Source organism: Triticum aestivum, chromosome 2D, assembly GCF_018294505.1.
Source record: "Triticum aestivum cultivar Chinese Spring chromosome 2D, IWGSC CS RefSeq v2.1, whole genome shotgun sequence".
Taxonomy (NCBI): domain Eukaryota; kingdom Viridiplantae; phylum Streptophyta; class Magnoliopsida; order Poales; family Poaceae; genus Triticum; species Triticum aestivum.
The window spans coordinates 180535914-180563714 of NC_057799.1; the positions used below are offsets into that span (position 1 = coordinate 180535914).

At 44.3% G+C, this 27801-nt stretch overlaps 2 protein-coding genes across 5 annotated transcripts; one reads left to right on the forward strand and one right to left on the reverse strand.

Annotated features, from left to right (window-relative positions):
* Positions 1 to 3076: 3076 nt before the first annotated feature.
* LOC123052432 (protein unc-13 homolog) lies at positions 3077 to 22633 on the forward strand. Of its 4 annotated transcripts, none has more exons than XM_044475607.1 (27): positions 3077 to 3337; positions 4178 to 4251; positions 4344 to 4519; positions 4597 to 4661; positions 4983 to 5319; positions 5761 to 5827; positions 5928 to 6081; positions 6378 to 6545; positions 6630 to 6740; positions 6847 to 7056; positions 7146 to 7247; positions 7879 to 8109; positions 16729 to 16803; positions 17136 to 17207; positions 17948 to 18133; positions 18207 to 18365; positions 18541 to 18633; positions 18849 to 18920; positions 19119 to 19236; positions 19638 to 19816; positions 20359 to 20440; positions 20577 to 20687; positions 20772 to 20878; positions 21099 to 21176; positions 21257 to 21352; positions 21605 to 21700; positions 22051 to 22633. In XM_044475607.1, exons 2-27 carry the CDS (start codon positions 4244 to 4246, stop codon positions 22219 to 22221), a joined length of 3324 nt encoding a protein of 1107 aa, XP_044331542.1. In that variant the 5' UTR covers positions 3077 to 3337; positions 4178 to 4243; the 3' UTR covers positions 22222 to 22633. The 4 variants fall into 4 exon arrangements, with proteins under 4 accessions (XP_044331542.1, XP_044331544.1, XP_044331543.1 ...); XM_044475608.1 differs by lacking the exon at positions 3077 to 3337 and adding an exon at positions 3616 to 3947; XM_044475606.1 differs by lacking the exon at positions 3077 to 3337 and adding an exon at positions 3616 to 3936.
* A 2106-nt stretch (positions 22634 to 24739) lies between these two features.
* LOC123052433 (cleavage stimulating factor 64-like) lies at positions 24740 to 25686 on the reverse strand. The gene has a single exon (XM_044475610.1). The coding sequence runs from the start codon at positions 25583 to 25585 to the stop codon at positions 24893 to 24895; it is 693 nt and encodes a 230-aa protein (XP_044331545.1). The 5' UTR covers positions 25586 to 25686; the 3' UTR covers positions 24740 to 24892.
* Between the last annotated feature and the right edge of the window lie 2115 nt (positions 25687 to 27801).

The following is a 27801-nucleotide window of genomic DNA, read 5'->3' on the forward strand; positions in this document are numbered from 1 at the left end:
CTTGTAGGTGATTTATATGTTGATATATTGTGAGCAGTAACAGTTTGGCAGGATGATGATGATGATGTTGTGATGATCTCTAGGATGATCATTCAGTTGTGATATGGTCACGAGGTGAGCATGTGGATGATTTTATCACGAGATGATCACGTGGATCACAAGGTGATCGAGATGATATATTGCTTGGCCGGATAGCCAGGAGTGAGATGGTTATTGAGATTAAGATGTTGGTTTATTAGTATGATAGTAGTTTCATATCATGCTTAGTAGTTGTTTTCACATCATGGTAGCTGTTAATTAATTAACCTGTCTAATGCTATGTTGTGGTCTTGCCTTGATGCTTTTGGTTGTTGTGAGCTTGCAAGTACATTCAATGTACTGACCTAGCATGTCACGCCAGGTTGCAGGTGATGCCATGATTAATTGATTGCTTGTCGAGGTTTCCATGCGTGCGAGCTAGATCGTGTCCCAGCCAGAGTCCCTGTGGAGTGGAGTTCACCACCTTCGTCGTTGTTCCGCTGCTAGATGTATTCCGTTGCTACGAGTTGTTCCGCTGCTAGCATAGAGCAAGTGTAGTATCGCAGGCGTAGTGTCGCCGTGCTGATGTGATCCTTTGTAACATCAGACACTTGTATCAGTATCCTTTGTAATAAGAGCTGATTTGTTATATGTCAAGCAGTGCCGTATTCCAGAAGACTTCATCTCGATCTCTGGGCTGGAATACGGGGCATTCCGGTTTCTCTGAGCCGGGGTGCCACACTAGAGTGGCAGAAGCTTAAACCCTAGTTTATGCATTGCTTCGCAAGGGGCTGATTTGGATCCACATGTTTAATGTTATGGTTAGATTTATCTGAATTCTTCTTTCATAGATGCAGATACTTGCGATTGGGGTTAATCATAAGTGGGAGGCTTGTCAAGTAAGGGTAGTACCCAAGCACCGGTCCACCCACATATCAAATTATCAAAGTAACGAACGCGATTCATATGAGCATGATGAAAACTAACTTGATGATAATTCCCATGTGTCCTCGGGAGCGCTTTGCTTTATATAAGAGTTCGTCCAGGCTTTTCCTTTGCTATAAAAAGGATTGGGCCACCTTGCTGCACCTTTGTTACACTTGTTACTTGTTACCCGTTACGAATTATCTTGCTACCAAACTATCTGTTACCGATAATTTCAGTGCTTGCAGAGAATACCTTGCTGAAAACCGCTTGTCATTTTCTTCTGCTCCTTGTTGGGTTCGACACTCTTACTTATTGAAAGGACTACGATAGATCCCTATACTTGTAGGTCATCAGCGAGCGGGGCACCATGGCTATGGGTCTCACCCTGACGGCATCACCCGACACCAGCCTCGTCGCCTACTCCTACGCCGACTGGCTGGGTGTCCCGACACTCAGTGCTCCACTTCTGGCTACTGCGTCTACCTCGGGCCCTCTCTGATTTCGTGGCCGTCTAAACGACAACCCACGGTCTCACGATCGAGCGCCCAGGCCGAGTACAGGGTTGCGGCCAATGCCGTCGCGGAGTGCTCCTGGCTACGACAACTCCTTCAGGAGTTGCTATGTGAGGTTCCCAGGGCCACGCTTGTCAATTGTGACAACGTCTCCGCGGTTTACCTCGCTGCCAACCCTGTTCATCACCGCCGGACGAAGCATATTGCGCTCGACATTCACTTCGTTCGGAAGCACGTCGCACTTGATCGTGTTTGAGCTCTGCATGTGCCCACCGATCAGCAGTTCGCCGATGTTATGACGAAGGGACTACCCACCTCGACTTTCGAGGGCTTTCGGTCCAGTCTTTGCGTCACCGGCGACGCTTTAGGTCCAGGTTTTGTATGCCGCACCTGTAGTGTCTCTCTCCCTCTGTATTTACTTGTATCTTGGGAGACAAGACACCGGTCGCACCCCTTGTACCTATATATATGTGCCTAGTGCACGATCAATGAGATATCGATGCACACAATCATTCTCTACACTATCAAACTGCCAGGCAATAAAATCCTCATGATGCTCGAGATTGGGATCTTAAGAATGACCGCTGCTTCCTCCTGATTAAAAGTTTGAGAAACAAGTTGGGAATCCTACGTATGTGTAAGTGGGTTGATCAACTCGGAAACTCTTGTCAGGAGCGTATTTCCTCTACGTGTATGAGGTATCCGGACAGCAGCTGAGGGTAGCCACGGGTCCTCCCAGATCCGGATGTTTTCACCTGTACCTACCCTCCAAACCATACCCTCTTTGATAACTTGTACCCCTTTCAAAATGCTACGCCAGACATAACTAATCCCAGGGGCTGGCTCGGCCATTAGCAGGTTGCTGTCCAGGTAGTACTTGGCACTCAGAACACGCGCACACAGAGAATCAGGCGCCATACTTGTCGTGCCAGCATAGCGATATTAAAAGCGTGGAGGTCCCTGAACCCGAGCCCGCCTTGCTCTTTTGGAAGTGTCATTTTCTCCCATCCCATCCAGTGGTGCTTGTGCTCATCTTCCTGGTTGTCCTATCAAAATTAGCATATCAGATGACTTATACTGTCGCATAGCGAGCTAGTCAGGTCGAAGCATGACATGGCATAGGCTGGGATAGCTTGAGCGACTATCTTGATAAGTGTTTCCTTCCCTTTCTTTGATAAGAGTTTCACCTTGTAACCTTGCAGTAGTTCCCAGATCCTATCTCGTATATACTAAAAGCAGGCTTGTCTTGATTTTCCTACATAGCACGGCAAGCCCCAGTACTTTCCCTGCTGGCCTTCGTTCTGCAGTCCAAGTAGTTGCAACAGAAACTCCTTTGTTTGACGTGATGTATTCTTGCTAAAAAGCACCGAGGATTTATCACGGTTTATGTTCTGCCCAGAACCCTTCTCATATATCTCCAGAATGTCATTGACCACTGCCACACTCTCCTCCGTGGCTTCCATAAGCAAAAGCGAGTCATCAGCAATTTTTTCTCATATATGCTCCCTGAAATCTACGAAGCCATCATGGTCTCTAGTCCAATTTTCTGCAGCCGGGGATTCCCAGCTCCACAATTTTCGGAATAGTTCTGATTATTTACCACCGTATTGCCACCGCCAGAGAAAACGCTTCGGCCCGCACACATCACCTAACTCACATCTTTCCCCTCACCCTCGTCTTCTCCTGTCAAGCCGTCGTCGCCGCCGTTCCCGCCGCCAGGCCCGGCAGCCCCCGTCGCCGGCCGGAATCTCTCCTCCGCCAACAGATCCGGCCGTCCCAGGCTGATTCCTGCGGGATCCCGTCCTCGGCGCCGCCTTACGCGCGGGGTGGAAGGAGCTGCGACACCAGGACGACCGCTGTTCTTCCCCATCCCGAGCAAGGTGAGCACGCCCAGCTCGTTTCTCTCCTTTTTTCAGCCTCTGTGCAGTTTAGCCCGAAATGGGCTGCTTCCAGCCGGCTACGTAGGTGGCAAGAGGCTGGGCTTCAACGCCCCAGCTGGGCTGCCAACTCACTCAGGCGCTACGAGAAGTTGCCTCGCCTCCAGAACGGTTCGCGTAGCGCCACCTGAAGCGAGAAGTCGGGGCAGAAGCTACGAGAAGTTTTGCAGAAGCTAGCGTGTTTCAGAACAGGCCCTAGAACTTGGGGCCTGACTGCCCGGGGGACGGCACGAATTTCAAGTTTGCCACGGGGACAGGAACGTCTTTGCGTTGCTGCTCGTTTGGCCCCTCCTCTCCCCTCCTCTCTCAAGTCTGATGGCCTGAACTCTGAACTCCGCTGCTGCCTTTTCCCGATAACCCCAGCCGCGTCCCCTCCGGATCTCTGCCGCCGCATCCCACCCACCCACCTCTGGATCTCTCCACCGCCGCCACTCCGCCTTACCCTTCTTCACATCCCCACCTCTCTCCATCGCGGCACCCCCTCTCTTCGCCTGGATCTCCACCGCCGGTGAGGTCCTCCCCTCACCCCCCGAAGCCTCTCGGTCAGTACTCAGTACGCGCCTCTTCTTCCCCTTCATCTTTGCCCGTTGGTTCAACTATCGAAATCTAGAGCTAGCTGACGGCTAGCTTTGGTTCATGCTTGCTTTGGACACACACAATGTGCCAACTGTAGGACACGATTTGCAGTCCACTCACTGTTTTCATCGTAAACACTCGAGCTAACGTTTTCCATCCGCTCCCCGCATCATCTAACAGACATTGGATTTTTTGTTTTGTTTGCAGGTTCATTGCGCCGGTGGCAAGCAGTTGGCAGTCCATCCTCAGATTTTTGTCTCCCTTGCACCCAATATGGACGAGTAATGATCGCTTCAGAACAGGCATCCTTCCATTCTTAGGCGGCGTTAAGCTTCTGTTGTAAACTAAGTTCACCATGTTTCAACTTGACCAGAGAAAATCCTGTTGAGCTGCTACAACGTTATCGCCGTGATCGCCATGTGTTGCTCAATTACATCCTTTCTGGTAACTTGATCAAGAAAGTTGTAATGCCGCCTGGTGCTATCTCTCTGGATGATGTGGATATCGATCAAGTCAGTGTTGATTACGTCCTCAATTGCGCTAAGAAAGGTGAAGTAGTTGTAGCCTCATTCAAGTATCTCACTTTGTCTCCTTATATTTGTACTGATGATCCTTTGATGTTGTAGGGGATCCACTTGACCTTGGAGATGCCATCCGGCTTTATCATGACAGCCTTGATTACCCATATGTCGTGAGTTTATACTTAAGGTTTCTTTATGTATTGTATTTTTTTTCTTCTAAAAATTACCATTTGGCAAAGGAGGAACGATATGATTTAGGAATTTCAAACATTCATGACAGCGCCGCCTGTATTACTTTACTGATCATTCTGCTGAATGCCCATGGATACCAAATGGCTCCTCATAGCATTTTTATATAATCTTCCCAATTTCAGTGTTGAAATTTTCACATTGGGCTACATGCTTAGTTCCTTTGTTTTGCAGACCATGATCAGAGTCATTAAAATTCATTTCCCATTGAGTTTTCATATACCTCAACTTTGTTTTTTCAGGATAACACAGGAGATGTCGAAGGGTTCTATTTAGTTACAAGACCTGAATATTCTGGATCAGCACCAACAAGAGAACCACCCTCTGTCCCTGCCACTGCACCATCACCAGTTGTGGTACCACCACCAGTTGTTGAACAACCACAAATTGCTGTGCCATCATCAGTTACAAACTTACCAAAATCATTATCATTGGACTCCCCCACCGAGAAGGAATTAACCATAGATGACATTGAAGACTTTGAGGATGATGAAGGTGAATTCGATAGTCGAAGGGCTTCTAGGAGGCATCAAACTGATGCCAACGATTTATCCTTGCGCTTACCATTATTTGAAACAGGTAATAGTTATTAATTGGCAACTATCAGAATAGATTGAACTTAACTAGCCATGCCTTATGTTCTGGTACAATAATTATCATGCTATTGCTACTACAGACAATTTCGATGATATTCTATCTGTCCCTTTTGCCTTTACATGCATTTTGTTGGTTGTCTCATAACTTGCCAGTGATGCACTATCGCTTTCTTTAGTTTATGGAATCATGTGAAGGCGTTCACTTTTGTTGTTGGAACAATAACTTGGTTGTCATTATTATTCACTTCAGTTACTTCTTAAACATGTTAATTTGTAATATTAAACTATTTGGATAAAAGAAGTTAAGGCGTTTGCTTTAGTTAGTGATGTAACTAGGCCATCGTTGATCTCTTTGTTTGACTCTGAATTCTGAACTATCGGCTAAAGAAAGTTATTGAAAACAACATCTGTCTTACTCTTCCAGGTATCACAGATGATGATCTTCGTGAAGCAGCATATGAAATCCTTGTTGCTGCTGCTGGTGCTTCAGGGTAGGCCTGTGCAGTTCACTGTGTCGAGCATAGTGTTTTCATCAGAAGAGAACGGTTTCCAAGATTATCATAGTAATTAACCTATTTCTACTGCTTATAGGGGGCTTATAGTTCCTAAGAAAGAAAAGAAGAAAGAGAAGAGACACAGATTAATGAGGAAACTTGGCCGTAGTAAGAGTGAAAGTGCTGAATCGCAAACTCACCGGCAACCAGGTTTAGTTGGCTTGCTTGAAATCTTGAGAGCCCAACTTGAGGTGACTTGTCTTGCCTCTGTTCCTGGTTAATAAATTGGAAGGCAAAATTGCGCCTTTGTGTTTTCTGTTGTTCTGTACTATATATTTATTTCACTCACTTGAAATTATATTTGTACATTTCAACATTAGTAGCTTGCAAATCCCTTTTGCTGTTTGAAACTGCATATAGTGCAACTCGTTGAGTTTAAGGTTACTGTTCCTTTTTTATATTTTTGTGAACAACCAAATTTAATAAAGATACTCAGAATGCTAATCTTACATCTGCTTACCTCCTTCACCCCTCTGCTTTTGAATAGATAACGGAGTCCATGGATATTAGGACTAGACAGGGGCTACTCAATGCTATGGTGGGTAAAGTTGGAAAACGGATGGACAATCTCTTGATACCACTGGAACTACTGTGCTGTATATCTAGAGCTGAATTTTCCGACATGAAGGCATATCTTCGTTGGCAGAAAAGACAGGTTAGCCATCCATTTGTGCTTTAATGATTTTGAACCATACCTGCATGACTTAACAATATAAGGTCTGCTTATATCTTTGCTTAGCTGAACATGCTGGAGGAGGGCCTAATAAACCATCCTGTTGTTGGATTTGGAGAGTTAGGTCGAAAAGTCAATGAGCTAAGAAATCTTTTCAGAAAGATTGAAGAATCTGAGGTTTTATGCTTACCGCAGTTAGTTCTTATGGTTGATTTATTTATTCAAATAGGCACTATATGAACTATACACTAAATGGAGGTTATGATGTTGTATTGTTTGCTAGTCCCTATCCCCATCTGCTGCGGAGGTTCAACGTACAGAATGCCTACGTTCACTGAGAGAAGTTGCTACATCTTTCTCTGAAAGGCCTGCTCGTGGTGATCTTACCGGTGAGGTTTGTCATTGGGCTGATGGTTACCATCTGAATGCCGCCTTGTATGAAAAAATGCTTGGCAGTGTTTTTGACACCTTAGATGAGGGAAAACTCACAGAGGCCAGTACTTCAAATCCCTGTTTGCCATTTTCCGCTGTCCACCCCATTGGTTGCAATATTTGTCTCATATTTTTGCTTTTATCAACCAGGAAGTGGAAGAAATCCTTGAGCTCCTAAAGTCAACTTGGCGTATACTAGGAATCACAGAGATAATTCATGATACGTGCTATGCATGGGTATTATTCCGACAGGTAAAGCACTAATCAAGAAGAGGCTATCCTTCTTGGTATTTTTTTGACATGTATCCTTCTTGGGAGTATTTTGTGCTTATGCTGCGGCTGGCCTTAGATATCTCTATGGCAGCTTGTTTAGTTTTAAGAGTTCCGAGTGAGCCAAAAGCAAGGGAGGATCTTCTCATCCTTATCCAGTATTTAGTGACAGCACTTCTAGCCTTTTCTCTTCATAGTCAGTCTGTCAGAGAAAGTTATTTGAAAAAAAAAACCTTAGTGCAAACTCCACTTTTTGTCTTCACCATTTTATGGAAATGATACCTTTTCCTCAGAGACAGTTATCTGAAAAAAGCCTTAGTGCAAACTCCCCTTTTGCCTGTACCATTTATGGAAATGATGCCTTTTCATAATAAAGTAGTTCAAGTTAAGCCTGTCATAATGTAGGATTATCGTTAAAGTGGTGAATCATATCTAAAACCAGTAACCACTGGGTCATTAGTTTTTCTTGAGATCAAAAGATGCTCTTGCATAAACCATACTGGACTAAATATGTAGTCCTGTTCAGTAGCATGCTACTAATTTATTAGCCCATGAACCAAGTCACCATGACACCATCACCATAGTATGATAATTAATGTGTTCTGCAACACAGTTTGTTTTTACAGGCGAGCAAGGACTCCTGAAAGTTGTGATTGAGCATCTGAGGAAGATACCCTTGAAGGAACAGCGTGGTCCACAAGAACGCTTACACTTGAAAAGTCTACGTAGTTCTGTTGATGCCGATGATAGCTGCCAGGACTTCACGTTTTTCCAGTCTTTCCTGTCTCCAGTTCAGAAATGGGTGGACAAGAAATTGAATGATTATCATCTGCACTTCTCAGAGGTTTGTTTTCTCAATCCTGGTTTGCTAATGTGCACCTAACATGCATGTCAAGTGAACCTCTTTGAAACTAATCCTTTCATTTCAACAAGGAATAGATCTGGGTTTGTTTGCTTTATACAGTAAATATGTACCATGTCAGTGAAGATGAGTAATACAATCATGTACCACTCCCTGCAGGTTATGTCTGATTTGTTATTCCCTAAATGCTTAATAGTGCAGCTGTATTAATTGGGCTTCACGAGCGCCGCGCGGTACACCGCAAAAAACTCACACTAAAAAAAGGGTAATTAGCATTTTGTGTCATCATTACACTACGAAAAAGGAAAGTATCTGTTCCTCATTCCATCCAACGCTCCTATTTTATACAAATCAGTTAAAAAAGGATAAATACGTGCATTTATTTGGGCTTAATAAAATTTTAAAAATGCATAACTTTTGATTCAAGATTCGGAATTCAGATTCGTTTTCACCATTGGGTTTCTCGCGATTAGTTCTTCAAAACTAGATCTCATATGGATATGTTTCGACAAACTTTCTGTTTTAAGCAACTTTGGGTGCTAAAGAGGCAACTTTAGTGCTACAGGAAAGCAACTTGATTGCCTATCAAGGAGAAGTCATTATTGTTAGGAAACGTGAGGAAGAGAGAATGACCGAGCAGTTTTCTGTATTGAGGAGGAGAGAGATATATACAAGGTTACATGGGCCTGGGCCTCACTCTAGACTATGGGCCTGGGCCTGTACAAGACAAACACAACATATATACTTAACACCCCCCTTCAAACTTAAGGTGGGTCAGGAGCATCTGATACACCAAGTTTGAGAGTGTGAAACCTATGCTGATCTCTAGTTTGTGCCTTGGTGAAGAAATCTGCGACTTGAAGCTCTGATGGGACATATTGTAGCTTGACAGTGGATTGTTGACAATGAGATCGAGTGAAAAAGGCATCCACACCAATGTGTTTGGTCAACTCATGCTTGACTGGATCATTAGCAATCTGAATAGCAGCAGTGTTGTCACAAAGAAGAGGTGTTGGTGTATGACATGAGACACCAAGATCATCCAATAACCAGCGAAGCCATACAATCTCTGCTGTAGTAGTAGAGAGAGCCCTAAGCTCTGCCTCGACGCTGGAGCGAGACACAGCAGTTTGCTTCTTTGATTTCCATGCAATGAGAGATGTACCAAGAAATATGCAATAGCCAGTGACCGAGCGACGATCAATAGGATCACTCGCCCAAGTGGAATCAGAGTAAGCATGAAGCTGGAGCTGACTGGAATTAGCATAGAACAAGCGGCGAGATGTAGTTCCCCTTAAATACCTAAGGACTCGGAATAGGTGACCATGATGAACTGAGGTGGGAGCACAGACAAATTGACTGAGAATATGGACTGCATGTGCGATGTCAGGTCTGGTCACTGTGAGGTACACTAGACTGCCGACAATGTGACGATAGCGAGAGGGATCCTCAAGAGGAGTGCCATCAGTAGGACGCAACTGCAGATGAAGCTCCATAGGTGTAGCAGCAGTGCGCGTGTCAGTGAGACCTGAGCGAAGAATCAAATCCTGAGTGTACTTTTGCTGGGAGATATAGTAACCATCATCAGTATGCTCGACCTCAATCCCGAGAAAATAGCTGAGAGACCCCAAATCTGACATCTGGAATTGTTCACAAGGAGAAAAACCGGCAGCTTGAATCACAGAACTGAACCGCTCAAACCAGGCACGAGGGGCTTGCTTAAGCCCATAAAGAGCCTTTCGAAGACGACAAACATGACCTGATGGAACCTTGATACCTGGAGGTGGCTGCATATATACTTCCTCATGTAAATCACCATGAAGGAAGGCATTCTTCACATCCATGTGGGAAATTTTCCATGACCGAGTAGCAGCCACAGCAATTAGAGTTCGAACTGAAGTCATGTGAGCAACAGGAGCAAACGTCTCATCATAATCTTTCCCATGAGACTGCTGAAAACCTCTTGCAACAAGGCGAGCCTTGTAGCGTTCCACAGAACCATTTGACTTGGTTTTAACCTTATACACCCATTTGCAAGTGATAGGGACTGAACGAGGAGGTAATGGTACCAAATCCCATGTACCAGTACGCTCTAAGGCTGCAAGCTCCTCAGACATAGCCAGTTGCCACTCAGGTGACACAACTGCCTCCTGATAGGTACTAGGCTCAGAAACAGCCCCTGCATATAAGTCCTTTTTGTATCGCGTTGCTAGAGAAGAGCCGTCAGTGCAAGGATCAGTAGTATTGGCTGGAGGAGTAGAAGACAAAGGCATAGATGACTGCGTGTCACATGGAACTTTAGAACGACGAGTGTAATGGAAAGTACTGACTGGAGGAGTAGAATAACGACGAGTGTAATGGAAAGGAAGACTATCTAGAGGTGGAGCTAGTGGAAGAGTGAAAGGAGCTGGTGAGGAAGGAGATGAAACATGTGGTGGAGATGGTTCTGATGTTAGGACAGAGGAAGGTTGTTCAGCTATGGACTCATCTAAAAAGATAGGTGGAAGTGAAAGAAACGAGGTAGACTCTAAAGAAGTTGAGGATGATGGTTTAGTGGAAGGGGAATAGAAGAAGGGTTGATCCTCAACAAAGTGACATCGCGAGAAAAGCGAATGCGGCGAGCAGAAGAATCATAGCAACGGTAGCCCTTATGTTCAAGACTATATCCAAGGAAGACACACTGAGCAGACTGAGCAGTCAACTTGGTACGCTCACGAGGTGCTAAAAGAACATAACAAGTACAACCAAAGACACGGAGGTGGTCATACGTGGGAGGAGAACCAAACAAAACCTCACCAGGACACTTGCCCGCAAGGCGAGTAGAAGGTTGGAGATTGATAAGATAAACAACAGTTGAGATAGCTTCACCCAAAAATGAGTGGGGACAAAGGAAGAAATCAGAAGGGTACGAGCTGTCTCAACAATATGGCGATGCTTACGCTCAGCAACGCCATTCTGAGCATGGGCACCAGGGCATGAAAGCTGAGGGAGAGTACCCTCAGATGAGAGAAACTCGCGAAAAGCAGTAGATAGATACTCCCCCCCGGAGTCAGAACGAAAAACACGAACAGCACTGGAAAACTGAGTATGGACCATATGTACAAAAGCCTTATATATAGAAAACAACTCAGAACGATGCTTCATAAAATAGACCCAAGTATGTCGAGAGTGATCATCAACAAATATGACATAATGTTTGTGGCCACCTTTCGAAACAAAGGGGGAAGGACCCCATACATCAGAGTGCACTAAATCAAAAGGATGACTAGAATGAGTAGTGCTGGAAGAGTATGGAAGCTGTATTTGTTTCCCTAGCTTACAACCCTTACAGTGAAAACCAGCATCTATGGAAACATGACCCAAAACACCTTGTCGAACAAGGGTAGATAAACGAGAACCACACAAGTGACCTAAGCGATGGTGCCATTGGGCAAAAGAAAACGACGAAGTGGATCTTGATGTTGATGCAGCCATCCGGAACACGGATGTGGTGGAAGCTGAAGGAAGGTGTAAGGTGTCAAGGATGTAGAGGGATGTGGATCCTCTACGGCGATGGCCAGTTCCAGTGACCCTCTTGCTCTGACGGTCCTGCACATAACAAAATGAGTCATCAAAACCAACAAAGTAGTTCATATCAGCAAGCTGGCCAACAGACATAAGATTCATGGACAGCTCTGGAGCAAAGGAGATGGCAGGAACAGAAAACTTGGATGTGCAAAGAGAACCCTGATGAGTAATAGAACAAGGTGTACCATCAGCAGTCTGAACAGAGGCACCATCCCACACTGGCTGGCAAGACACAAGCTGAGAGTGATCAGAGGTCACATGGAAAGAAGCTCCAGAGTCCAGAACCCAAGGCTGGGTTGCAGCAACAGCGGGCTGAGAGAGAACAGATGCAGAAGCACCCCTCGCTTGCTGCTGATAAGGAGCCTGGGGTGCACGACGCTGCTGATTGAGGGCCAGTCTAGCCTGAAACTCAGCTAACAGCTCTGGATGAAGCTTGAAACAACCATCTCTGTGGTGTCCTGCCTTCTTGCAGAACGAGCAGACGACAGCTGAAGGTGTGGCCTTGGAGGCACCTGGCCGCTGAGGAAAAGCCAGAACACTAGTGTGTAGAGTCTGCGCAGAAGTAGCCCCAAGAGAACGGAGACGAGTCTCCTCAGCGATCAAGCTAGCAAGTGCCTCTGTCAAGGTGGGAGGAGTCGTACGACCAAGCAATTGAGTGCGAATGTTCTCAAAGTCTGGCTTGAGACCCATCACAAACTGAAACATGAGAGTCTGATGGTCATACTTTTCCTTTGCTGCACATGACTCACAACCAGAATTACCCTTTGGAACCATGGAACCTAGCTGCCCAGTGATGCGAGTGAAAGCTCCATAGTACTCTTCTATGGACATGTCTTCTGGCTGCCGAGTGTTGTGTAAATTCTGCAACAAGGAGAAATGAAGTGCACTGCTGGGCTGAAGGTAGCGCTGCTCAAAGTACTTCCATATCTCTTTAGCTGAAGTGTGATGCTCAAGACTCATTCGGAGTGAGGGTTCAACACCCAGAATTAAAACTCCCATCACACGATCATCGATCTTTTGCCAAGACTTCCTTGCTGCATCATCATTTGGACTAGGTGGATCATCTGTCAGATGAGAAACAAAACCAGCCGTCCTCAAGACAGTCCGGGCAGAAAATGCCCATTCCCTGTAGTTTGAACCATCAAGCTTGATATCTATGATCAAAGAACCAAATCCGAAATCATTTCTTGCCATAGTGGTGAGCGGCCAGCAGCTGGAAACACCCAATCTGATAGCAGCTGCAGGCAGCAACAAGAGAAGAGCAGCAGACAGCCACAAACAGGAGCTGGATCTCACTGGATAGAAGGTGGAGCTTGCTGGATCTTGCTGGATAGAAGGGGAACGCCTGGAGCTTGCTGTAGAGCAGGGAAGGCACCAAGAGCTTGCTGGAGATGGCTGCTGGAGAGCAGGGGAAGTATTCTCAGAGAGTAGCTGTGAGGACACACAGAGGAGCTGCTGGAGAGCAGCTCCTACAGGTTGATGACGAAGATGGGATGGGGCAGCGATGTGGATGTCTCTTTAGCTGAAGTGCCTGAATCACCTCACCGGCGGCGATTCCATGGGTGGCGGCTAGAAGAGGGACTAGGGTTTGGTCCTGGTCTGATACCATGTTAGGAAACGTGAGGAAGAGAGAATGACCGAACAGTTTTCTGTATTGAGGAGGAGAGAGATATATACAAGGTTACATGGGCCTGGGCCTCACTCTAGACTATGGGCCTGGGCCTGTACAAGAGAAACACAACATATATACTTAACAATTATAAGCTGCCTCCCATGACTATCCTGTTCACTAAATTCACATATAACTTGTCCCCAAATGCTTATTAGTGCAGCTGCACTATTTGGAGACGTCGAGCGCACCCACCCGAGCAATTCGATTTTGCACAAATTGTGCGCAGGTGCTTTCCTGTCTGGTGTGGAAGCGCCGCTCCCACCCCCACCCCCACCCCATTTTTCTGTCGGTTACCGTCGAAGAGACGACGAGAGAAGGGGAGGGGATTCGCTCGCACCCCGCCGTGATTCGCAGTCGGAGGGAGGCAGCAGGTGACCTTGGCGACCACACAAATCACAGCTGGATTTCGAAAAAACTATCACACAACAAAAGCAACAAACACACACAGAAAAAGATACTTGGATCCCTTTTTTATGCACAATACATGAAAGATAACATAGTTGCCCACAATTAACCATACAGATGCCTAAAACCATGTATCTCATTGCGCAATCCTCATGAACAGAAACATTACCAAGACCACGATTTGGCCAATATCTCAAGGTTTTAGATACCTTTCAATTAAGTTTGTGTCACAGTGCTGTGTCAAGAATTTCTTCTCTTCGGGTGGGATCCAATGGTATGATGGTAAACACTTGGTGAATGATCATAGAGGGTGGCGGGGTGGAGCTGGTCATGGAGACATAACTAAAACCATGAAGTTTTTTATGGGATTAAGTTTATCTCTGAACCCCTAAAAAACGAACATGTGTATGTTCGTTATCCCTTTTTCAGGTGTCATAGTTGCCCACAATCAGCTATACAGTTGTCTAGAACCATGAATCCAGTTGCCCAATCCTCATGAACAGAAACGTTACCAAGTCCATAATTTGGCTAATATGTAAAGGTTTTAGATACCTTTCTGTTAAGACTGTCATAGAGATGCATCAAGAATTTCATCTCCTCGGGGTGGGATCCCTTGGTATGATCATAAATACTTGGCGAATGATCATAGAGGGGGAGCGGTGTGGAGCTGGTCATGGGGACATAACTAAAACCATGCAGTGTTTTTAGGGGATAAAGTTTATCTGTGACCCCCTCCAAAAATGAACATGTGTATGTTCTTTATCCCTTTTTTTAGGTGTCATAGTTGCCTACAATCAATGATACTGTTGCCTAAAACCATGCATCCAGTTGCCCACAATCAACCATACAGTTGTCTAAAACCATGTATCCAGTTGGGCGGTCCTCATGAACAGAAACATTACGAAGACCATAATTTGGCTAATACGTAAAGGTTTTGGATACCTTTCAAGTTTGTGTCATAGAGATGTGTCAATAGTTTATCTCCTCGGGGTGTGATCCCTTGGTACGATTGAAAATACTTGGCGGGTTATGCTCCTCTTGTTGTCTGAGGAGATGGGATCCAGCTTCATGTCGGAGGGAGCAATGGACGCTGAGGGGCCCTGAGAACGCCCCCTCGTCGCTCGGTTTGGAGGATTCGGGACGTATGGACTAGTTCAAACAAATTGGTGACCGTCATTGGATGGTTAAAGGTGTCTAGAGAGGTCGATCCCGACATTTGGGGTGATTGGGTGTCCTTATGGTAGGCAAGTTAGAGGTGAAGCTAGTCAATTGGTAGTCATGGTAACCAACTTAGAAGGATCCTCCGCTGATAGGTAGTCATACTAGGGAAACAAGGAGTTACTTTCCTGTAGCACTGAAGTTGCCTCTGTAGCACACAAAGTTGCTCGGAAAAAAAAGTTTGTCGAAACCTACTCATATGGGATCTAGTTTTGAAGAACTCGTCGCGAGAAACCCAATAGTAAAAACGGATCTAAATTCCGACACTCGAATCAAAAGTTATGACTTTTAAATTTTTTTGAAACCCCAAATAAATGCACGTAGTCTCTCGGCTGAGATAACCTGAGGATGGGAGAGTACATACTTTCCTTTTTTGATAGGCTAGGATGACATGTCACATCAATTTTCTAATATGATGGGTGTGCCCGAGCAGTCCATCGAGCGCCTATGCGCTGCCTAGCCACCTCCTTGTTATTCACCACCAAATGTTGCAACACATATACGCATAAGGCAGCCCATCATTATTGCTGGTTGCTTATCATTTGTTACTGAATGACTGCATGTGCCTTGCTATGATAAAAATATGCAAATTGTATATTCAAGTTTCCCATTTAAAGTTCGCAGGCATAGTTTCTATTGTCAAGCTTGTCATGTTCATCTCTTGTGCTTGTTAGGCTCATGTGTGTTTCATATTTGATCTAACCTGCACATAGATTTGAGCACATAATTTTCTTCTAGTCCACCATTTTTTTTCATTTACGTTGCATACACACATGTGCGGGCGGTTTTACAGTCCTTCAGCCCAGGGCTTGACGGCGGTATGATGCCGTGTTCTGCGTCTCAGATGGATCTTCTTTGATCCGCCACAGTACTCGCGTGTGCGCATCCACTACAAGCCCTACAACTATTGTAGAGGTATAGGAGCCTCATGTTACACGGGTGCACACTTTTGCACCGAACACACATATGTATGTACTTCGATTAAATATGGCACACCATGTTGATCCTAGAGGTTGAACCCAGGTGGGTGGGAACTGTTTGAGATAATTGTATTGTTGTAGCACTCTTTATAATATTCCTTGTCCTAGAATTCCTACTTTATCTCCTCTCATGTACATGTATGTATTAGACATAGAGTCCGTGGAATAGATTAAGTCATTATTCATATCATGGTATGAAGAGCTGGCTTCTAAGGTTCGATTTTTTTGTTTCACTTGGCTCCTTTAAGATCGATCTGGTTGATTCCCTCTCCTCTGTGTTCTTCTGCACGCCACGAGTGTGCGCAGCCACCATGCCATCTGTACCATGTTGATTTCTTTTCTGGCGGCTGCTGCTTTTCAACACGCCATATCTGCCCTCTGTTTCTGCTGAGCTTCCATGCTCCTGCTCTCCCGAGCTCTGCTGCTGCAACCCTCTTCCTCAGGTTGCCGAGCAGACATTCTGCTCTATTTTCAGAGTGCACTGTCTGTATGTAGATGCTCTTTACAAAATGCCATCTTCATGTTCCCCTCCGCCTGGTGATCTTCGATGGTATCAATTACCATTTGGGATCTGGTGAACAGGACTGAACACCCTCACTTCCACCGTGCATGTTGCTATTTCTGTTCTGTTCAGACTACCATTTGGGATCTGCTATCTCTAAGCTAGTGTAGATTCTAGTGGACCTGTTCATCTCTTATTTTTGTTTGTAATGACGGTCTTATTTTTTCCCCACATTAAATTTGTCTTTACATCTGCAGGGTTCCAGTATGATGGTTGATATCGTAACAGTAGCAATGCTTACTAGGCGAATCCTTGGTGAAGAAAATGACAAGGTGCTGAAGCTTTACATTCAATCCTTCATTTCTCATCCAATATACCTTTTTTAATCTAAAAGTCAGACCGTCTGCCTGTGGCTAGTGTACGTATGAGCACCAACGCTTCCAGGCATTTCTTGAGCAAGTCACTTGAGTACAAACAAATCTAGTAGTGTTCCTCACAAAATGGTCTCTAACCACCACACTTCTCGTCTTCTAACTTGTGGTAGTATACAGTAGCAACCTTTTGTTCTCAATAGCAAGCGCTGCAGAATGGGGAAAATCAGAACTTTAGTGTTTGCACATACATACAAATCTGATTTGGCACCGCATCTGCTTTTCTGCATCAGGCAATGGAGTCACCTGATCGAGACCAGATTGACCGTTACATCACTTCTTCTGTCAAAAGTGCTTTCATGAAGGTGACCTTATTTGCAGCTGCAATTATTCTTTTGTAGTGTAGCTCTAATATTGCTGATCATTCTTTCCTGATGTATTTTTCTCATTTTATCATGAGATGGATATAATAAGATCACTTATTCACCCATGCCTGCTTATGCAGACCTTGAATGTTGGTCCATTATAGTTTACATGGATTTGTTGTGTTGTATTTGATCACCTTCACTTCTAGAAATCTATGTTATTGCCACCGTTGGTGAGATTCTTTGCAGTTAGAGGTGTTCGATCACCTTGTAATCTTGTATATTTGAATGTGGCATGACCTCTGTTATATTTAGTAGGACTGTATTTTGGTTCTTTGCCCCAAATTTTATGTATGCTTTTTGGCATTTGGTCTAGAGGATTTGTTCTGGTCTGTTCCTGGTCACTGTATTCCTCAAAAGTGAAAAGTCAGTATGACATGCGGCCTTCTATGCAATATTCATGTTCTACATGCGTATAAGAGTTTAAGCACGTGGTTTCATCTGCATATCAAATGATATAAATGCTATACTCTATATCTTCATATTTGTACTGTTAATTGTAACTTTTTTTCTGGTCAGATCATTAGTTTTTTAGTGTACTGGATCGGAAACCCTGTCTGCAACTCAAGTGGACATCGCTATCTATATCCATATAGTGCAATCTGTAGTTGTATAGGTCATGTACTTTCCTACTTCCATCTATATGTCAACACTATGGATTATTTTTTGTTTTGTTTCAGATTGTACATTCCGTAGAGATTAAAGCTGACACATCGCATGAGCATGTTTTAGCATCTCTAGCCGAGGAGACAAAGAAGCTATTGAAGATAGAGACAAACATTTTTTCCCCAGTTTTGTCAAGATGGCATCCACAGGCAGCAGTTCTTTCTGCTTCCCTTCTCCATAAACTGTATGGAAACAAATTGGTAAGTTATAATAAATAACTGTTAAATCCATCATAACCTTGTGAAGCTGCATGCTTACGTTAAGTTGTGGCAGGGACCTTTTCTTGAGCACGCTGAGCATCTTACGGAGGACGTAGTTTCCGTATTTCCGGCAGCTGATTCTTTGGAGCAGTACATAATGTCAGTGATGGCTTCTGTTGTGGGTGACGATGGTTTGGACAGTCTATGTAGACAAAAGCTAGTTCCTTATGAGGTTAGATCTTTTCTTCCTCAACTAGAAACAATCACAAAAACACAAATTGCTTGGGTGTCACCTTGACAATTGACGTGCTATGGTCATGCCCCCCCCCCCCCTCTAGCATCCATTATTGCATTGAGGCTTCTTTGTGTGTTTATCCTGATTTTTGCTGCCTTTTTGTTTATCTCAGATTGAAAGTAAATCGGGCACGGTTGTTTTACGCTGGGTGAATGGGCAACTGGAGAGAGTCGAAACTTGGGTTAAAAGAGCTGCTGAACAAGAGGTTAGCACATTCCTTTTTATATATGACTCTGTTTTTGAGTTTGTGTAAACATCTTACTGGGTATGCTAGAGCATTTTGTTTTACTGCCACTTGTTACAGTATATCCTTTTCCCCTGCCACTTGTCTTTGCTTCCTAACATTACTTTGGTACTCATCGAGTGTTCTTATAAATTTTCCGCACCATTTTCTCTATGCTAAAATTTTATGTTTGACAGACTTGGGATCCTATATCCCCTCAACAACGCCATGGGGGTTCTATTGTTGAAGTCTATAGAATCATAGAAGAGGTGTTGCTTCTGTCCTCCATTATCTCTTTAATTTTTTGTTCATTAATTTCTCCTTACATGTTAATCTCTAAGGTTGTTTCTCTTCTATGCCACAATATTTCAAAGTTATGTACATGTCTTAATGGTTTAAAATATAATGTTTTGATTGATAAATGAACTGTCTTTGTGAATTTAATGATCACTTGTGAACTGTTACAGACTGCAGATCAATTTTTTGCATTTAAGGTTCCTATGCGAATTGGGGAATTAAATAGCTTCTGTCGTGGTATCGACAAGGCATTTCAAATTTATACACAACTTGTTACTCAACCCATAGGTTTGTATCATCACCATTTTCTTTCTCCTTAAGTACCTTTCTGTTTATCTTGCTGGACGTTTATATATTTTCCCTTCACCTTTATTTCCTGTCAAGTAGCTCTAAAGTCAAATATTACTCCCTCCGTCCCAAAATAAGTGACTCAACTTTGTACTAACTTTGTACCAAAGTTAGTATAAAGCTGAGTCACTTATTTTGGGACGGAGGGAGTATCTGTTGTAGAGCACAAACCTATAAAATTGTGCTTTAGATAGATGGTCCCTGCTATATAGTATAATTGAGATAGTATCTAGTATGGACAAAAGAAATATCTATCTCATTCATTTTAACCCTCATGCTTTGGTTTAACCCTCTTTATTTTCTCTAGCTCTTAATTGATAATGGTTTTTGTGTGCTTGCAGTTGACAAAGAAGATTTAGTTCCACCTGTTCCTGTCCTTACTCGATATAAAAAGGAGCTTGGAATCAAAGCTTTCGTAAAAAAGGAAATCCAAGAAGTCAGACCTGTTGATGAGAGAAAATCGAGTGAAATAGTTCAACTTACGATGTCAAAGCTATGTGTGCGGCTTAACAGTCTATATGTGAGTTTGTTACTTACAACTGATGCTGCTATGTTACTTTTATTTAGAATGACTTACCAAGTTCCTGAGCAATTTTTGGTACACAAAGATGTAAATGAGAAGGAAAAAACACATAGCAATTTTCATAGAATATTTTGGAATGGTTGGCAACTTACGCTGGAGCAGTCTTCCTTAAATTGTAGACTTCAGATATGGAGTTTATAATTATGCTGCTAACCTGCTATAGCTTAGTCACATTAAATATATCTTTTGTAACTGGCTGTATCTTTCACGGTTTCTGGTTTGATGCTGTTCCCCTATTGATTGTGCTGATGGCTCTGGACTTGACACAATATTCTAGTATCGAGTCAATAGCTGGTACTGGCTATTGCCATGATTTTTACATCAACAGGATTCATGGCATTCTTTTTTATTTAACCATGATTTACATCAACAAGATTCATGCCATTCTTTTGATAATTGATGTTCTTGCTATTCTCTTGTTCATTTCGATTACTTTGAGAGTTTCTGAACTGGAAGTTTTTTTGTTAATATCCAAACAGTATGCTATAAGCCAGCTAGGCAAGTTGGAGGACAGCATAAGTGAGCGGTGGGCTAAAAGGCAAAGTGATAAAATTAACATCAGTAAGTGTGCATCTTAAAAAAAGTAATCAGTTCATCTGTAGGATACTCTGATAAGATTGCCACTTAATCTGTTTGGTCTAGTCCACATAGATCAAACTAATTCATTTATATACTCAAAATATTTTGACTGTGTTAGGACGATCAATGAACGGCAAGTCAAAGAGCGTAGTCTCCAATCAGAAGAATCAATTTGATGGCAGTAGAAAAGAAATCAATGCTGCTATTGATCGGGTATGTGAATTTACAGGTAAGAAAATGTGTATGCACTCAGCAGTGGTACTTGGAAGCTGATAGCTTGTCAATGTTGAAGTTTGCATCTTTTCTTTCGTAGGGTTAAAGGTCATATTTTGGGACCTCCAACAGCCATTCATCGACAATATGTACAAAAACAGTGTTTCGCAAGCTCGATTGGACACTATTGTCGAAGTGCTTGATTTGGTACGTTCATAAGTTTGCATGCGAGGAATCTTATGGACGGTTTTTATGTCAGAATTTCGGTTTTCATCAAATGCTAAGCATATGCTGATACCTCATACTTTGGACAAGCATATTTATTAGCATTTCTTTCTAAAGGTTTCCACTTGTAGTCTAGCTGGTAAGCTACTAAGCTTCTGTCGAACTAATTGGCATTTATTTTATGTCAATGCTCAATCTTTAGGTGCTTGCTCAACTCTGTGACGTCATTGTGGAGCAACTGCGAGATCGTGTTGTTACAGGGCTTCTGCAAGCATCCCTGGTGATAATTTTGGCTGTTGAAATCAGTGAGATGATGTAAAAGTTTTGTTTATAATTTTGTCGTAATTTCTCTTTTGGTAGGATGGCTTAGTTCGGGTAATACTAGATGGAGGTCCTACACGCGTCTTCTCTCCAAATGATGCCCCTCTTTTGGAGGAAGATCTTGAAATTCTTAAGGTATATTGTTGTGTCTGGAACATCTTGCCTTGTCTTTATTGTCTGACCAGTAAATATGTTGTTGTCTTAAGGTATATACAAGGGACATCTTGTGTGTGGCTGTATCATTCTATAACGAACATGCTTATCATGTGTCTGGAACATATATTCAATCTTGCCTTATCTTTACTGTCCGACCAATAAAATGTTGTCTTAACCCGTTCTGACTACTTGTTTGCTTGCCTAAAAAAGTTACCCCTTTTTTTGCCGTAGGAATTCTTCATATCTGGCGGAGATGGGCTGCCTCGTGGAACTGTTGAGAATTTGGTCTCGCGTGTTCGTCCTGTAATAAATCTGATCAAGCAAGAGGTAATTTGGATTAAATTTCTCATGAACCTTTTGGGGGAATTGGTTAATACTGATAGAACAAGTGAACCATTTTCTTTTTTGAGAAGCACCATCTATAATGACCTTGCCATATCTCCAGTTATATGCATAATGCTTTAAATGCCTACTAGAGTGCACTTAGTGATTTCTTTTTTGTTCAAACTAGCTACAGTCCAATTCTAGAAAATATTACATAATTGAATCAAAGACTGCTCAGCAGTGTGCTGTCGAGTTGTCAAGACTTGGGACTGGGGATGCTGTAGTATAAGAAATCGAGTAGCCTTTTGCTGTAATCATATTCGTAAATGACTAGATGTCATTTCTTATCCCAGACCCGTGTGCTTATTGATGATCTGCGCGAAGTTACTCAAGGGGGCAAAAGCAAATTCGGAAGTGACTCCAAAACCCTGCTGAGGGTCCTGTGCCACAGAAATGATTCTGAGGCATCACACTATGTAAAGAAACATTTCAAGATACCCAGTTCAGCTCCCCCGAGCACCTGATTTACGGGGAAAATCTGGAAACGCCTCGAAGGTACATATAACGGATGGACGGTGCTCGGCCTTGTGCAACCTAGGAAGCGTATTTTGTAATGATTGTGCATTATTAGCAGTAGAAGCTAGGGAACCATACGCTAGTTCTGATTCATGGGCATTGGATTGATTGGTTGCTTCTGCCCAGGAAAGATTTAGATGTCTTACCCTTGTTTCTGTGGGGAGTTTTTAGCTGGATTTTGATGACATTTCTGACTGATGGGAATGTTGGTCTGTTTGTGTGGTTTCAGAACTGATGCCTACAATTCTGTAGGTGATTTTTTATGGTTACGATGAATGTGATTTTTTGCAGTCATTTGTTGTGGTATGTAATGTTAGTGTGAACTTTATAAAAATTGGTTTAGGTCCACTTTTGATTTCATGAACTCAAGTTGATTCTCCCTCTGTTTTGAAGCTCGACCCTAGGAAATTTAAAGACTTAAAAGTTCATTTTCGTGTAATGACAAGTTCATCTCGTTTTCACAAGAATGTAACTTTGACGTAGCGATGGTTATAGAAACCCAAGAATTTGTAACAAATACTCCCTCCGTCTCACAATTGTAAGATGTTTAGTGTCATAAAACGTCTTGCATTATAGGACAGAGGGAGTATATAGCAGTAACATTATCATACGTAGTAAATTAGTAACATCATGAAAAACACAAGAAAGAATTTCTGAAAACGCACGCTTAAGAAAAAAAATTCATTATCATATATAGGAGTACATCGTAGTACAAGGTGCTTTGTTTCGCCTGATCTACACATTAAGAATCAAGAACGGTTTAGTAGTACATGTACATGGAAGCAAGGAAAGACTCCTCGTGATCCTGCAGCATCTATCTCTCCTCAGACGCAGGCAACTCCAGCGGACACCGGCGTAGCCTTCCCGCCGTCTTCGAGCTTCATCAGTTTGGCGCCGTGATCGTCTGGCGGCGGACAGGCGCTCGCCCGCTTCTTCCTCTTTGCCTCGCCGGCAGCATCCACACCGAAGCCTTCAGGAAGGGAATCGGCGCCGAGGGCGTCGACTTTGGTGCGGCTGCCACGTCGGCCTGGAGTTTCCCCCGGATCCATGCCCACCCGTCAGATCCGTCTAGCCAGCATCGGGTAGGTATTGGAACTAGCACGAACCGGAGCTGATCGAGTCGGAGATGACGTTACCGGGATTCACAGCCGGCCGCCGCCTGCCAAATTCCCACCGCCGCGCACGTCAGAGCTGACTCCGAATAATGCCGGCCTCACGCACACACCTTTGGCCACCCCCAACCACGCCGGTGAGTGGGGGCAACCTCGGCGCGCGCCCATCGTTGCTCAGGGCCACCAGGCCGGCGCCCGAGCCCACACCATCTGGAGGGGAACCGATCCGGGGTGGGGGGCCCAGATCCGCCGCCGCCAGCTGCCATGGCCGGCCCCACGTTGCCCCCGCAGCCGTGGAGGCACAACCGCCGCCGGAATCTGATCGGGCCGCCGCCCCATCACGCCCACTCTGCCTCCACGCCGGACGACCAGGTTCGCCATCACGTTTCGGCCAGAGGATCCCCTCGCGAGGAGAGGAGGAAGGTCCGCTGTCCGCCGGGCGAGCTTCGCTCACCGGCCTCCTCCGGCGACGCCGGAGATTAGGGGGGGGGGGGGGGGAAGGGAGGGCCTGGAGGCGACGGCGGCTAGGGCGCCCGAGCCCCCCCCCCCCCCCCCCCCCCCCCCCCCCCCCCCCCCCCCCCCCCGGAGACGACGTGAGCGCTAGCAGATCCACCTCCGTGACGAGCCTGATTCAAGGGGGCAAAAGCAAATTCGAAAATGACTCCAAAACCCTGCTGAGGGTCCTATGCCACAGAAATGATTCAGAGACATCACACTATGTAAAGAAGCATTTCAAGATACCCAGTTCAGCTTCCCCGAGCACCTGATTTACGGGGGAAATCTGGACACTCCTTGAAGGTTACTCCTTGAAGGGGTTCTCGGCCTTGTGCAACCTAGGAAGCGTATTTTGTAATAATTGTGCATTATTAGCAGTAGAAGCTAGGGAACCATACGCTAGTTCTGATTCATGGGCATTGTATTGATTGATTGCTTCTGCCCAGGAAAGATTTAGATGTCTTACCCTTGTTTTTTTAGGAGTTTTTAGCTGGATTTTGATGGCATTTTTGTCTGATGGGAATGTTGGTCTATTTGTGTGGTTTCAGAACTGATGCCTACAATTTTACAATTTTGTAGGTGATTTTTTATGGTTAAGATCAATGTGATTTTTCGCAGTCATTTGTTGTGGTCTGCAATGTTAGTGCGAATTTTATAAAATTGGTTTAAGTCCACTTTTGATTTCATGAACTCAACTTGAGTCTCCCTCTGATTTGAAGCTCAGCCCTAGGATTTTGATTTCATTTTCGTGTAATAACCAAGTTCATCTCTTTTTTCACAAGAATGTAACTTTTTTTTTGCGGGATAATGTAACTTTGACGCAAACCCAAGAATCTGTGAAACAAATATATAGTAGTAATATTGTCATATGTAAATTTTGCATTATCATACTGTATATAGGAGTACAATCGTAGTACAAACTGTTTTGTTTCGCCTGATCTAGTACATGTACATGGAAGCAAGGAAAGACTCCTCGTGATGGCGCACTTGCTGAGGCGTCGATCTCTCCTTCTCAGACGCAGGCAACTCCAGCGAACACCGGCGTAGCCTTCCCGCCGTCTTCGAGCTTCATCAGTTTGGCGCCGTGATCGTCCGGCGGCGGACAGGCGCTCACCCGCTTCTTCCTCTTTGCCTCGCCGGCAGCATCGTCCGCTGCAGCCATGTCGAGCAGGCGCTGCACCATCTCCATGGCGATGTCCAGCCCTGGGACGTACTCCGTGAGTACCTTGCAGTTCTCGGGGCCGCAGTTCTCGAACGTGTCCAAAGCTTCCCGCAGCTCGTGCCTGGACGCGCCCGCCAGGTGCCGCGTGACGGAGGACACGACGGCGAGGCGCCCGCGGTCGTTGACGAGGGATGCGGCGTGGATGGCGTCCTCCATCCCGACCGGCTCGTGGTCTCCCCGGCGCCTCCGGCGCGCCGCGCCGGCCCTTTCGGCGAGGCCGACCCGCAGCTCGCGGTCGAGCAGCCGGTGGCCGTGCAGGTTGCGGCACGCGCTCTGCGCCGTGGCGTCGTCAGCGTACTCGACGAAGGCGTAGCCCTTGCGCTTCCCCGTGTCGGCGTCGGCGGCGAGGTTGAAGGAGAGGACGGGGCCGATGAGCTCGCAGGCGTCGCGGACCTCCTTCTCCTCGGCTTTGAAGGGGATGTTGCCGACGTAGACGACGCGGCTGCAGCGGCAGTTGCCGGCGGCGGCAGCGATGCTGTCCATGATTGGCAGCTTGAGTCGATTGAGACGGCCAAATGCGATCGAGACGGGCTGGATCAAGGCTTTGGCGAAATATATGGAGTCGAATCATCATCGTTCAAGACTCGGATTCGGCGTCCTTTTTCTCTGGAAGCGCGTCTCATGTCGTAAGTCGGTTCAGGGGCGCGTAAGTCGGTTCAGGTGCGCGTGGTTCAAGACTCGGATTCGATGTCGTAAGTCGGTTCTGGGGCGCGTGGTTTAGGGACGCGTCGTAATAACTCGGTGTCTTTTTTTTTAACACAACACAGTATCTGATCCCGAAGTTGTACATTTTTTCCCTTAAAGAAAAGTTGTACATTTTTTTTTTAGAAACTAAGTTGTACAATTCATGCATACCTTCCAGTCCATCCTTTGAATCTTTCGCTATGTGCCAGGCCGGGAGGACCCCGATTGACCCAAAAAGGCCCAGTTAGTTGTTCTTTTATATCTGGCTCAAAAAAAAAAGTTGTTCTTTTATATATAGAAAAATGCCATCACCTAAAAAAAAATGCCATGAACCCCAAAAAACGGTGGATCCTATTTGACGCTCGTGGGCGTCGAAATGTCGTGCATCCGCTGAAGGCGCTCACAGTTGGGCGGGCCCATGTAGGCGCTACAGTTTTTCTGTTTCGTTTTTTTTCTGTTTCCTTTTTCGTTTCTTTTCTTTTTTCTTTCTTTTCCTTTTCTTTTTTCTTTTTTCAAATATTTTGTTCTAAAAGATCAAATACTGCACGGAATACCAAAACATGTTCTCATTTCAAAATCTGTTCACAATTTTGTATATTATACGAAAAGTTCAACGTGTATTGCAAAACTGTGCATTGTATATTTAAGAAAATGTAAAATTATCATAAGAAAATGTTCATTATGTATTAAAAACTGTTCAATGTATATCACAAAAATGTTCGACGTGTATTTTAAAATTGTTTAGTGTATATCACAAAAATGTTTAATGTGTATTTGCAAATTGTTCAGAATAGATTACAAAAATGTTCAATGTATATTTAAAAAAATTTCAGCCTATATGAAAAATTGTTTATTTTTTTTCAATTTTTGTTCACCTTCTCAAAATTTGTTCGCGTTTGTTCAAATATTGAAATTTTGCACATTTTCAAACATTAGTCGCATTTTCCAAGAAATATTGCAAAATAAAAAAATGGATTGAGCATGCAAAATAAGTCGGTGTCTTTTTTTTAACACCGCACATATGCAAACGTCCGTACATATGCGCATACACATGTACTCCTATATCTTACCTCTGTAAGCACCTTCGAGAGACTGAGTTGACATATCATCTTGAGATTTTACGAAGTTGGCGTAAGCGTCTCGTAGTCAACGGGAACGTCTCCTTCCATTAAACACGTATCACCGAAAATACTAAAATATATCCAGAATAGATGCGAGCACTACGACTTCAACCCTAGTGGGATGAGGATACAACTGTCCACCTAACCATCCAACCACAGTTGGGTCCTTGAGGCACTAATTTTGCAAGGAGCACAATATCTGGCGTCCATGCGCTAGGAGGACCCTATCAAATAATCACACATGTATACCCTACCCCTATGAGCACCTCCGAAAAACAGAGTCGGCATATTATCTTGAGATTTTACGAAGTCGCCATAGGCGTCTCGTAGTCAATGGGAACGTCTCCTCCCACTGAACGCATATCGCCAAAAATCCTGAAATAAATGCTGAATAGATGCGAGCACCACGAATTGAACCCTGATGGGCTGGGGATACCACTGTCCATCTAACCATCCAACCACATTTTAGTCCTTGAAGCACTAATTTTGCAAGAACCGCAATATCTGGCGTCCATGCGCTGGGAGGACCCTACGAAATAATCCTAAATAATAAGTGTCCATGTGGCACAAAGCACTCTGGCCCTGATGTTTTCTACAACTAAAGTTGTCATCCGAAAAGAAAAGGAAAAAAACTGAAACTTGCCATCTGAACATAAAGTTGCCATCCTCGCGTCACTAAACTTGTCATAAAAATGTTCGGAGTTGCCGTGTGTTCGCGCCACACGTATGACACTTATCAGGGTCCCAAACAATTCATTCACAAGGGGTAATGGGAAGTTTTGCAATTCTTTTTTCTTTTTTTGAGAAACCTCTTCATGCTTTATTCAACCGAAATGTTCAGAGGAATGGTTACAATGCCATGTGGTGAAACTAACCACACATGTCTATCAAAAT

Bases quoted from the DNA above. Each gene is read 5' to 3' on its own strand.
- LOC123052433 (XM_044475610.1), bottom strand. From the start codon at position 25,585: ATGGACAGCATCGCTGCCGCCGCCGGCAACTGCCGCTGCAGCCGCGTC.
- LOC123052432 (XM_044475607.1), top strand. The intron at 16,804-17,135 runs GTGCTGAAGCTT...TTTCTGCATCAG, and splicing joins TTGGTGAAGAAAATGACAAG to GCAATGGAGTCACCTGATCG. The intron at 17,208-17,947 runs GTGACCTTATTT...GTTTTGTTTCAG, and splicing joins TCAAAAGTGCTTTCATGAAG to ATTGTACATTCCGTAGAGAT.